At 48.9% G+C, this 12,847-nt stretch overlaps 1 protein-coding gene across 2 annotated transcripts in view; it reads right to left on the bottom strand.

Moving 5' to 3' along the window:
• The window catches only part of NDUFA10 (NADH:ubiquinone oxidoreductase subunit A10), a 48,935-nt gene that overhangs the window by 25,806 nt on the left and 10,282 nt on the right, over positions 1 to 12,847 (bottom strand). For both annotated transcript variants that reach the window (XM_060151665.1, XM_060151666.1), the window contains exons 7-8: positions 9,867 to 9,921; positions 7,886 to 7,971 (exon numbers count right to left, since the gene is read on the bottom strand). In XM_060151665.1, coding sequence (XP_060007648.1) covers positions 7,886 to 7,971; positions 9,867 to 9,921 — 141 coding nt within the window. The remainder of the gene's footprint in view (positions 1 to 7,885; positions 7,972 to 9,866; positions 9,922 to 12,847) is intronic.

The raw sequence follows: 12,847 nt of genomic DNA, 5'->3' as shown, positions 1-12,847 counted from the left end.
AACAAAGAAAATGATTCTTTTAAATGGCCCCTTTCCCATTAATGACTTAGTTTCTGTCTGTAATGGCCCAAACGGAAGCTCTTTTAAATGGATCTGGCTCTCAGACGCTTTGTGAGGACAAGCCCAGCCTGTCCCCTGCACCCTGGGCAGACTCAGCCGCAGTCAGAACCGCCTGGTCCCAGCCCAAGCCCGGATGACGCTCGGCCCCTCTCCCATAGAGGACCACAGAGCACTGAGAACCTGTGACAGGCTGAATGTGACTGAACAGGAGGCACAGGCACATCCCAGGGTCACCATAAACACTGTGTCTGTGTCACTCATATGACAACTAGTAATCCAATAACCTAACATCACTCCAAGCAAACACTGCTGCGACATCTTGCATATGGCTATAACGTACACGCTCAAACATGAGAAGTGTTTCTCAGTTTTAACCGTAAGTTGGTTATAGAATACCTTTCATCAGCATGTATCAATAAAGTACATATTTATTTTTAACACAAATAGAATTATTCTATACTTATTACAGCAAGGATAACGTTTAAAGTGATCTTACCATAAACAATTGCAACTAAAAATGAAGTTTATATTTTTAAATGTTAATAAATATCAAAGTGGGGTATGATTTGATTTTCTCTGTGGTTTGAAAAACCTAACACAACCCTGAAGAACTGGAAAGTACAGACTGGCCTAGGGGCTTGTGTGGAATACACAGAGCAACGGCGCCATCTATGCATAAGTTGGCAGAATTACAGTTTACACACAACCTCCCCCCCTTTCAAAATGGGTGTATCTTTGAACAAATATCTTCAAACTGCCTTTGGAGATTAAAAAAATAATCTACAGTGACTGTTCTCCCACTTACTCAAACTTGGATAAACTGCTCCTTCAGTTTCTGACTACCAGCTTAAACGATGACCAAGAAGAGCCCGTGTGTCCTGTCTCCAGTAAACCCGAAATCTCAGCCTCCAAAAACTACAGACACATTCTAGATTGAAGATAAGCGAGGAACGAAGACAACAGGAAGCCTTTTATGACTCAGGAGCAAAAAGCAGTGAAAGGAAAAATTCTGTTCACAGAGCACTTAGTTTAATTAAGGAGATTCAAAACCTGAGCACACACTCTTCACATCACAGGCCAAAGTGCCCCCCCACCCCCCGTAAGAAGACAGAGCATCCTACAGTGTGGTTCACAAAACGAGGTGCTCTGCCACATAATTCCAAAACAGAAGAGTGAGGCCAAGAAGAGAAAGAAAACAAAAATAGTAAACTATGACTTATGACTCAAAGTGTTTCCCAATTAACAGAATGCTTATACTTTCTCCTAAAACATGTCCAAAGCATATTCTTTAGTTTCTCCTGAATTGCAAAGGTCTGCTTGAAACCCTATACTTCTGATACCAAACTCATACCCTGCAGTTTTTGTCGCACTGGAATTTCCTGTTAGAAAGCCATCCTCCAGGAGTCTTAGAAACACAAGTCGCAGTGATGAAGCAGCAAGGGCGAGAGGGGAGCCCAGGCTCTGGAGGGCGGGAGGAAGGTGGGCACAGTGGAGGCCTCACTGGTAACAAGTCTCCAGCAGGAGGATGAAACCACCAGGGCGGCGCCGGTCAGTTATGGATTACGGATACGAACACAAAATGCTATCAAGGTTGGGAAATAAGCACTCACACGCACATAATTATACCCCACACACGTTCGGAGATGGTACAAAAATGTCCTAAACCAATAATTTGGTCAGGTTCTAGACAAAATGAGTACAACTGGTAAATGGCAGGTTTACCATAATTATCTTAGAAAATGGCCATAATTTTCACTTGAGTCTCCCAAATTACGAAATGGTACTTAAATGAAAGTAAACACAATTACCATTGTAAACCATTATGCAATATCCTTGGGAGGCAGAGGAGCAAAAAACTGCGAGAAGGAAGAACAATACCATTTATTTCAAAAATAATTAAACCAATTGAATGCTGTAATCTGTAAACTGTGAGGGAATGACAGGCTCCCTCTCCATGCTCTGATATCAACATAACCGAATAACTAATAAGACTATGATCTTAAGACACGAACTTTGGACATGGTCTAGCATCTAACTGATACACATTCCAGAGTACCTTTAGGAATTACACTGTGCTTACCACCCGGGCAAGGAGTGGAAAAGGCATCCCACAGCCCACTGGGCTGCTGAGCCCAGTCTCAGCAAGATGTCAGGGTGCCAGGACAGTCACCTTTTTGTATGTTTTTCACGTACTCTGCCCTGCAGTAGCTAATGCTAATGCTAATGCTAATGCTAACAAGAATCACATATAAATCCACATACAGCGACAGCCGGAAAAGTTAAGAGAAGGGTTCAAGTAGAAAAGAAGGTGCACAGAGCGAGGCTTAGGAGAATGCTCAGATCTTTGGGTAATTACTGGGCAGAGGGGGAGGTAATGGATTCAGGAGACCGTATCCTGATGGAAGAGGTAGAACCAGATGATTAGGACTCTGAATTAATTCTAGGAAATGAAACTTGGATTTATGCCTAAACCAAGATATGCCACTGAAGGATTCTGAGTAAAGAAAGAACAGGGTCACTGTGATATTTTATGAAAATTAACCTGGCGGGCATACGCACAGGGGATGGGTGGGATGAAGAAATAACTAACCAAGAAACGGAGATCAAACCCCAAAGAAGAGTCACCGGAGACCAGCACCACCCTGAGGGCGGGACCCAGGGGAAGGTGAGGGGTCAGGAGGGAAAAGGAGGGTTCAAGCAGATGACCCCAGGGGAGGAAGCAACGACCCCACCCGGCCTCCAGGCTGATAGGAGGGAGGGCACAACGGAGACCGCAGGAGGGCGCGGCGAGCTGAGGGCTCCAGGACCTCAGCGGGGCAGTGCTCTTGGAGGCCCAGTCCCCCACCTGCAAGAGGACGGGAACCTCCACCAGGCGGAGCGCTGTGGACTCAGGAAACGTTTCCCAGACACCTCCCAGACACGGTGTCGATGCTGACTGTGTGCCTGGGATCAAGCTGACACCTCGAGCTCTCAGCAGAGGGAGAACACCACGCAGCAGCTCAGGCAGACCTCATCTCACGTGCTCTGCTCTACTGCACTGTGCAGATGCTGCGTCTCTTACAAGTTGGAGGTTCGTGGCAACCCTGCGCCGTCAGATGGTGGTTACGATTTTTTAGCAATGAAGGATTTTTTAATTAAGGTATGTACGTTTTTCTAGACATAATGCTACTGCACACCTAACAGACTACAGTTTGGTGTAAACATAACTTTTATATGCGCTGGGAAACCAAACAGTTCATGTGACTTGCTTTACTGTGAGACTTGCTTTACTGTGGTGGTCTGGAACCAACCTGCATTATCTCTCAAGTCTGCCTGTAAAGATTACTTTTTTTAAACAAGGTTCAGAACGAAATAGTACATAATATCATTTAGGTAAATTTACAAACACATATACATATGTAAGTATCTGACAAAAAACAAAGTCAACCACTAAGCTTTAAAAAACAAAGAGGGACTCCAGGTTCAGCGCCAACAAGGAGACAGCCTGGAAACCACCTCTCTAGTCCTTTACAACAAAGGAAGCTGAGAAAAATGAAAATCAATTGCTTGTCCTGGAATAACAGTAGCAACAACATATGGGTGATTAGAGCACACAGAGTGGAATGAACGACAGCAACGCCATAAGGGATGGAGGGAGGAATCTGCCCCAGCCGTGAAGTGGTATCGCCACCTGAAAGCAGGCAGACGTGAACTGGAAACCACAACAACGATAACAAATTTTTACAGAGTACAACAGATGTGCTAAGAGAAAAGGTAAAATGGAATCATACAGAATGCCCAATTAAAACCAGAAAAGGTAGAAAAAAGGGGCAGGGGAAGGAAACAAAGAACAAATGCAACAAATAGAAAATGATGACAAACATGGTAGAAATTAATCCAAATATATCAATAGCCACTTTAAATGTGAACTATCCAAATATACTAATTAAAGCTGGAGACTGACAGAGTCGATTCAAAAGACATAAGGCCAACTATATGCCGTCTATAAGAAACCCACCTGAAATCAATCCAAAGACTCGGGCTAAGAGAAAAGGGATGGAAAAAGATACACCATTGCTAGATTAAGTGAAAGCTGGAACAGATGCATTAATTTCAGACAAAGCAGACTTCAGAACAAGAAAGGATCAGGAATCCTTTACACAGGGGCACTGTGTAAGAGTAAAGAGCTCAGTCGTCCAAGAAGAGACTTAACATCCTAAACACGCCCGCAACTTACAGAGCACCAAAATAAACGAGGCAAAAACGAATAAAACTCAAAGGAGAAACAGACAAATCTGCCATTGCAGTTAAAGATTTCAACACTCTCCTTCAGGATCGGGCAGATCCAGCAAACAGAAAAGCAGTAAGGACATGGATGACCTGAACATCACCACCAATCAGCTCAGTCTCACTGACATTTGTAGAACACGCCATCTGACCACAGCAGAATACACACCCTTCTCACGCTCAGTCAGAACATTATTCAAGACAGAAAACACTGCTGACCACATGAAACGTCTTAACAAGGGTAAAAGGGCAGAAATCATACAAAGTACGTTCTAGGACCACAGCGGAATTAGACTAGAGGGAAATTTATAGCATCGAGTGCATACATTAGAAAAGGAGAAAGATCCAATCACCTAAGCTTCTACCTTAGGAAACTAGAGAAAGAAGAGCAATTGAAGCCCAAAGGAAACAGGTTAAAAAAATAGCAATAAAAATTGGAGTAGATGTCAATGAAACTGAAAATAAGAAAAGAACAGAGAACATCAATAAAACAAAGAGCTGGTGCTTTAAAAAGATCAATAAACATGAAGAAAAAATTCACAAAGGACAAATAAATAGCCAATAAAAATACACCTGTTTGAAGTTCAGTGTTTATGAAATGCAAAAATAAAGCAAATGCTTTTCTTTGATATCAAAATCACAAGTTTTTGTTTGCTTCTTATTTTAACTATTCTGGCTTAATAAGGGCTTTCAGAAGACCGGTCCAAGTGTGCAAGCTGGTACACATCTTCTGGAGAACAATTTCACAACACACCAATAGTTGCAAAATGTGTTCATATAATCTGACCCGGTAACTCCACTTTTATACCTTAAGAAAGTAACCTGAAATGGAACAAAAATAAATACACTACGCTCATTACCGTTACTACGATTATGAAGAAATGGAAATAACCCAAAAGACTGATATTAAAGAAGCGGCAAATGGATTATGCCTGTATCTCAGAGGTCAACAACGTTTTCTGTAAAGGGCCAGATAGTAAATATTTCAGCCTGAGAGAGCTACGTATGGCTTCATATGTGCACTTTTTCCTTCAGTCTTTTAAAAATGTAAGGACCGTTCTTAGCAGCTGAGGCCTGGGTGGGCCCACAGACCATGGTCTGCCAACCCCTGACTGGCATCAGTCAATGGATTTATGCAGTGTGAGCAGCCATTAAAAAATCGAGTTTTAAAAGTCTAACAAGATAGGGACATGCTCATATTAGAAGTTACAATACAAAGACATAATGCAAGGTAATTTTATTTAGAAATATATGAACACACCGACACTTTACAAAAGACTGGAAGAGCCTGCATTAAACTCTGACGCTGGCTCCTGTGGTGGCAGAACTGTAGGAGATCTGGCTCCGTCTTGGACTTCTGTTTCCTGACTTTCTTCTACGTGTGGGTGTGACTCTGACCTCTGACCCTCTCGATCCCAGTCTTTTTTCAGTGCCCCTCCCCAGGTTAAATTCTTCATCATCACACTCTCTCAGCTCTCCCGCCCGCTCACATCCACCGGCAAAGCCTGACCCTGTTCGCATGCAGAGCTCTGCCTCACCCCTACGGTACCTCCATGACCATGCACCCCCGTCCGCGGCAGCCGCCCACAGCTCCTTCCCCGTCCGGTCCTCCCCACGGGCCTGGGCGGCGTTCTGGACCTTCTCCTCCCTCCTCAAACCGCAACACGGCCCCTCCCGCCCTCAAGGCCTCTCAGGGCTGATGACCCCTCTCTCATTTCACTGTGAAGACAGAAGCCAGCTGAAGAGAAGCTCCAGGCACGCCTGGCACAGACCCACTTCCCTAAGCCCCGCCCTGTCCCCGCCTGCCCAGCGCCAGCGTGGGAAGCAGGAACTGCCCATCAGTGCACCAGCCCACGCCCTCCTCCAGGGCCTCTCCTGTCCTCTCAGCATCCTTGCCCCCAGCCCAGCCACAGGACCTCTCTCATTGGTACAAAACATGCGATTTCTTCCACCTAAAACACACAACAGGGCTCCCCTGGTGGCGCAGTGGCTGAGAGTCCGCCTGCAGGGGACACGGGTTCGTGCCCCGGCCCGGGAACTTCCCACATGCTGCAGGGCAGCTGGGCCTGTGAGCCATGGCCGCTGAGCCTGCGCGTCCAGGGCCTGTGCTCCACGACGGGAGAGGCCACAGCAGTGAGAGGCCCGCGTACCGCAAAAAAACAAAAAACAAAAAACACACCACAAAAACAGTGAAAAATGAATAAAATTTTAAGTCTTAGTTTTAACAACTAAATCAACAGGTTCAAAAGGAAAACTTACTCACTTTCAAGCACAGGATGTGGAAAACTAACGGCAGGTCCATTTTCCATACACGCTCATATTAGGGTGCGCCCAAGTGGAAAGAAACAAGTGCGTTCGCTATTGAGAGAGACTGACCTAGCAAAGGGCTCTGCACCGCGGAAGGCCGGCAGACCAGCTCCGCGGCGCTCACCCGATGGGCTGAGGGCAGAGCGGCCACCCAGGCAGAAGGCCACGCGAGGGTCAGCAGACGCGCGCCCGCTGACACCGCCTGGCCCGGGTGCCAGCAGCGCAGGCCGACGCGAGCCTCCGCCAGGCCCCCGCCCCGGGCACTACGGGCGTCGGCTGCCCGGACCCCCGGCACGGGGGCGGCCGCCTACGCTCACAGGAAAGTGACGTTTCCTGGGTCGGAGCTGTCTTCTCTGCCTGGAACACTTCTGCAGGAGCACAGCTCGTACGCCTACAGAACTTGCCCACTGCTGCGAGCACAGCAGGCCCGCACCGCCGTCGCCCTGGGCTGGAGTACCAAGCCCCACGCACCGGGGACAGCGTGACCACGGCGAGCACCTGACTCCTCGCTGGGAGGCTGGGACCCAAGGAGGTACTAAAGCAGAGGGTGCTGTGTGACCAGCACCCAGCACAAGTTCTGCGCACTGAGTGTCTAACGGGCTTTCTGGGCAAAATACTGCCCACGTGTCACTGCATCTTTCATGAACAAAGCAGCCCACTCAGCATGTCCCCTTCTGCCGTGGCCTCCCCCACCTCCACGTTCACCATGGCCTCCCCGCCCCTCCTCTCCCGGCTCCAGCCCCAGCGGCTCCTGTCTCAGGACCTCTCCACCCGCCGGCATCCCTGCCCCACGCTAACCCCAGACACTGCGGGGCCCAGTCCTCGCACACTCGGCTCTCCTCAGAAGAGAGGCCTTCAAGCCTTCCCCAGAGCGCGCTCTGTCACTCACCCCAGCCACTGGCTGCCCCATTACTCAGGGTTACCTTTCTCCCCGGCCTTTAGCACCCGTATGGCTCTACTGTTTCAGTGACAGCAGGACTTTTATTTGACACTATATTCCCTAAATCTGGAACACTGCCTGGCACAGGGCGCAAGCAAAATACTTGGTGAGTTAATAATGGCTGTCTATCAATTCACCGCCAGGTCAGAGAGAGCAAGAGCCTGTGTGGAAGGGAACAGGACGTACGCCTCATATCTGGCAACCTGCAACACAGTTACTCCAAAATTCTGTAAGTTCCCACAGCGGGCAACGCGCCATACTGGAAGCCAGCCCTGCCCCCCCCCCGGCACCGCCCAGCTCCGGCAGACTCACCGCATCCTCAGACTGTGGAAAGTGCGGTCGTCCTGGTCCAGCCACGGGCCTTTCTCGTACTTCAGATACTCAATATCCTCGATCACCTGGACAGAGGAATTTAATGAGACAACATTCAGTGCACGACAAGCCACAAATACCTGGCGGGAGAATCGCACCGTGAAAGTCAAAACGAAAGGAAGGTGGGCAGACAGCCTTCTGTGAGGCGGGGGCCGAGTGACGACGCCCAGTGTGGGCACCTGGCCCAGCTGACACCGGGGTGCTGTGGAAACTCCCTGGCAGGCTGGGAGAAAAGGAGCAGGTGCAGGAAGAATCCAGACGAGGGAGGAAAATCAGCATTCCTCAGACTCCTTATTTCCTCCCATGTAACCTTCCTCCAGAAGGCAGGATTCAGCCACTCGAAACAACAGGACAAGAAAATAAATACATGTCCTAGAGAGCGCCAATAATCCAAGTCCTCAGCCCCAAAGCCTGCGGTCCGTACAGCCTGACCTCCCAGAGGGCGGCCATTCCAGACGCATTCTCCCCCAAAACACACCGAACCTGGGCACCTCTCTTTAGCTTTCAAGAATTGGAGCACATTCAGTTATGAACACAAATAATAACCCAGTCTCAGAGAAAATGTATTACTCTTCTGCTCAGGCACATGCCACAGAAACAGTCTGTCAAAGGAACAAAAATTACCCAAAGACCAACAAAAATCAACATCACAGAAAAAGAAGGCTGGAAGGAAATGAAATGCAACTTAACGGGTCCAAGTAGAAAGAGCCAGGCCGAAAAGAACTGCCAGGGCTGGGCCCAGAGCCGGACTTGACTGCAGGTCTCCCGTCCTGGAGGAGAGAGGCCTATTCCCTCCAACTCTCTCCTCCCCTCTCCCCATGCCAGGAGGCAGCTGAGGGCTGTGCTATCATTAAAGCAGCCAACTGCTTTGCAAAGCTTTCTGTCTGCTGTCACCACCTACACCCCAACCCCACATCATAAAACCTGTACTTTCTTCTAGATTTTTTACACCTTTTGTTGTGTGTTTTTAGTAATTTATGCTTAATATATAACACAAAATACAGGCCTTTTTTCTTTAACGTAACAGATGGTCATTTGCCTCAATACCATTTAAGAAATAATCTATTTTCCTCTATTTTGTTTTTTATCAACCTTTAAGGTACTGACTTTTCCAAGCTAAAGTTACAAACACACATGAGCACACATATGCACCTGTTTCTGCACTCTGTTCTGTTCCATTAAGGTATTTATTAATCCTTGCATTAATACCACAGTGCCTTAATTAACGTAAGTTTGTAATATGTTTTCATACTTGGGCAGGAAAATGTTATTCTTTCTCAAAATTTTTGGTTATTACTCACTAAGTTCTGAAAATTGCAGAGGGTGACTTGATTTCACAAATGCACCTGCGAATCTGGGGAAAGCTGGTGTCTTTACACAGTTGGCGCTGAACATGCTCCACACGGTCAAAACCCCGAGTACAACCTGGAGGCGGCCCTCCCCGTGCGTGGACGGTACCCTGCACATCCGCGCTGCCGTGTAGCGCCAGGAGGTTTACTACTGGAAACTGAAGACCGTGCAGTGCTATAGGATTTACTACTGAAAAAACCCACGTATGAGCAGACACGCACGGTTCAAACCCGTGTAGTTCAAGGGTCAACAGTCTTAATAAGTCTTTCCCGTTAACTAATCCAACTTTCAGTTTTACCATCTGTTTAACAAAAATGTTGGTGCAGATAACCTAAGGTTCTTTGCATCTTCACCATTCCATAATTTTAAGATTCTAGAAGCTGAATAATTTAAAAGAAAATCAAAATCTCATGACCAGGGGAATGTGATGGGTTGGCTCAGTACTTGTTTTAGATTATAAAACACAGACGCCTCTAAGACCAGTAGGAGCTGAATTCATTACCTGATTTGTAAAACCTTATACATGAATTAAATTTAAGAATAATTGTAAGTTTTTCAGCCATTTTCTTACCTTTTCTGCATCTTCAGCTTCCCTTGCACTGTACTGTAAAACCTCACAGTTTTCACTGTTAGAGAAAACAAGACGACATTCATGTAAATTTCCCATGTGGACGTTACTGTACAAATGAATACCTGACATCCAGGCTCCCACTCTAAGTATCAACACTCCACATTCTCTGAACTGGCTCACGGGGCACGACCAGCTAAGGAGGGCAAGTCAGAAGCAGGGACATGCTCGAGGCTGGACGGTGACAGCTGCAGGTCTGTTTCCTGACTTCCCCTCTGACTGGACCGTCCCCCGCTGCGTGGGCGTGAGGCCAGCGTCTACAGGGAGCAGGGACTCGAGTCATCTCTGCTGCCACGCAAACCATCTCCAGCTGCAGCACGCGCTACAGGAAGGTACAGGGGAGCCCGGGGCCTGAGTGGGACGGACGCACAGAGAGCAGCTAAGTGGTGTTTGGAGGGTGGGTGTCGCGGAGCCAGAGGGGGGATGGGAGGGGCACGTTACTTGAGCTGCTGGAATTTCGGAGACAAATGAAACCCTCAAAATAACCTGTTTCAACCAAACTATGCAACAGGACAGCAGCAACTCGGTTCCCTTAGTCCAGGTCCTTAGTCTGGACACTGAGAAGTCACGCTGGTCCCAAAAAGGGGGACAGTGGAGTGAGCTTCCTGCACGTCTACCCATTTCCTCACCACATCTACTGCTGTGCGGAGACCTGGCTGCCCAGCCAGGCGAAGACTGAAACCCGCCTCCTAGTCAGTGTGCCCTTGCCTCTGCCACCACCTCCAGACCAACCCGAGGGACGCTTCAGAGAGGCCCACTGGAGAGCCTGTCTCTGCAGGAGTGTTTGACTCCGCCCCCCCCGCCCCGCTTCCAGGAGGGTACAGCAGAAGGGCAAGGGTCAACACTCCAAGAACACACGGCCCCCACGCATATGCCCACATACAGCTCCTCCAATACAAACTACTGGAAGCAGGGCTCCACCCAACCTTCCTGCAAAGCGGCTCCAGGCGGGAAGCCCGGGCCCTGTGCAGTGTCGGGCAGCAGCGCGCAGGACGGCCTGTGGCACCATCATAAACAAGAGCGGAGCCTCCTCCTTTCAGGCGAATAAATGCGTCATCTTAAACAGACTCTGCAGTCACAGTGCCGCGCTACATGTCGCGTGAAGAGCAAACAAACATCAACACAAAACCCTCTTTTTTATTTCTTCTGGTTTGCTCACTGCTTATCAAAGTAGAAGCCAGCGTTCGGGCCTGAGGGGCCCGACTGGGGGTGAGTCTGCAAGGAGAGAGACGGAAACAAGGACAGCAGCGCAGCCTCCTGGAGGGGAAGCCCGACTCCGTGCCCCAACAGGTTCGGCTCCACAGGCAGAGCCAGACCTTGGCTGCACCTTCCCCTTTCAGGTGGCTGAGGCTGGGGACCAAGAGAGAAAGGAACCAACCCGGGAATCTGGGAAGTCCGCGCGGCAGAAACAGAGGTCCGTTTCACAACGCACAGCAGGTCCAACACTCCTGAGCGACTCTGAACTAACTGAGCCCGTGGCACTTAAAAACATCCAGACCCAGCCCAACCTGCGAGGACGCCGGAGATGCCTCTCCCTCCAAGTGCGACCTGACTCTAGGAGAGCGAGCGGCCCTGGCACGAGGGACCAGCAGAGGCCGCAAAGGCCCCGCTGTACACGGCCGGCGCACCGCACATCCTCAGGGGCACCTCCCGACGAGGGCCTCGCACACCACAACGCAGGAAGCTCACCCCGCCCGCAAGGTTCCTCAGAATGAGGTGCAGAGAAAGCTGCTGTTTCAAGCCCGGGAATCAGCTGGAAGGCACAACACCTGCGCCGTTACGGTGACACCACCAAGCTCCCAGACTGACCCCGCGGGGTGACCCAGCGTGCGGCGCCACCGTCCAGCAGAGACCAAGAGCCAGTAAAAACCCATCCTTAGGAACTACCAGTCCATCACCAGCGAGCCACGGCCTCCAAATCGTGCGGCGACCCACAAGGCCCGCGCCCGACCACCGAGGCAGGGATGTGAAAACAGAACTGAACATCTGACCGTCTGCCCTGACCGGTGAGGATGTGAAGGACCGTCCACTCCACGCTGGGATTCACCAGTCACCAGAGGACAACGTGCTGGGCTGGGTTCACCAGCGGAGGAGGAGGCTGTCTGGTCTCCAGCACAACGGAAAGCGGCCCCTCGGGAGCGCTGAACCTTGGAGAGGCCACGAGCTGACTCCCAACGCGGCTCAAGGGCGGAGCGCCAAGTGGAGCAACGGATACTTAGAATCACTGCTCAACACTTCATGATCAGGGAGCCCTGAGGGTAAGTTCTGGAAAATAACTGCCAGGTACAGGAAAAATCCCACTCCATCTGCAAGTTCAATCTAGCCTGTACTTTCCTGATGTTACAGCTGAACGGCCTATTTGAGAACTTGCTGGGCAGCCTTGTCTCGGTGGTGATTTTGTAGCCAGAAGCTCTCCAAGAGGAACCGTTGGAACTGAAATCCTAGGGTCAACCATCTCTGTTTATTCTCATAGCTCTATATATTCCCCTGGACAAGATTTACAGAACTGACTTTTTTCCTGCACTTCTGGCCTTGAAAATAGAGCAGTACGACCTACAGTCCGCCCTGTTGCTTCTACTGCCTATGAGAGAAAAGCTTATCACAAGCAAGCAGAGATACTGTAAGCCTCAATGCTCACAGCTAAAAAAATTACATTCCAATTTAAAATCAAACTTTTCTTCCAAAACTGCTAGACATTACTTTGTTTTTATTCACAATTTTACAGTTACTTTGAAATTTTAAACAACAAGAGCATAATACTTTAAGGTATCAAGAGAGGCTTACGTTTTCTAAAAGTCTGAGAAATACTACTAGAGACCTTCAGTAACAGCATTATTCAAACATCCTAATTTTACTTGGACTTGCGTGACAGCAGGAGATGACCCCTTCCACACGACACACACGCAGACCACAGAATGACCATC

Source organism: Lagenorhynchus albirostris, chromosome 6 (genome assembly GCF_949774975.1).
Source record: "Lagenorhynchus albirostris chromosome 6, mLagAlb1.1, whole genome shotgun sequence".
Classification (NCBI taxonomy): domain Eukaryota; kingdom Metazoa; phylum Chordata; class Mammalia; order Artiodactyla; family Delphinidae; genus Lagenorhynchus; species Lagenorhynchus albirostris.
This window is presented reverse-complemented; position numbering and strand designations above follow the sequence as displayed.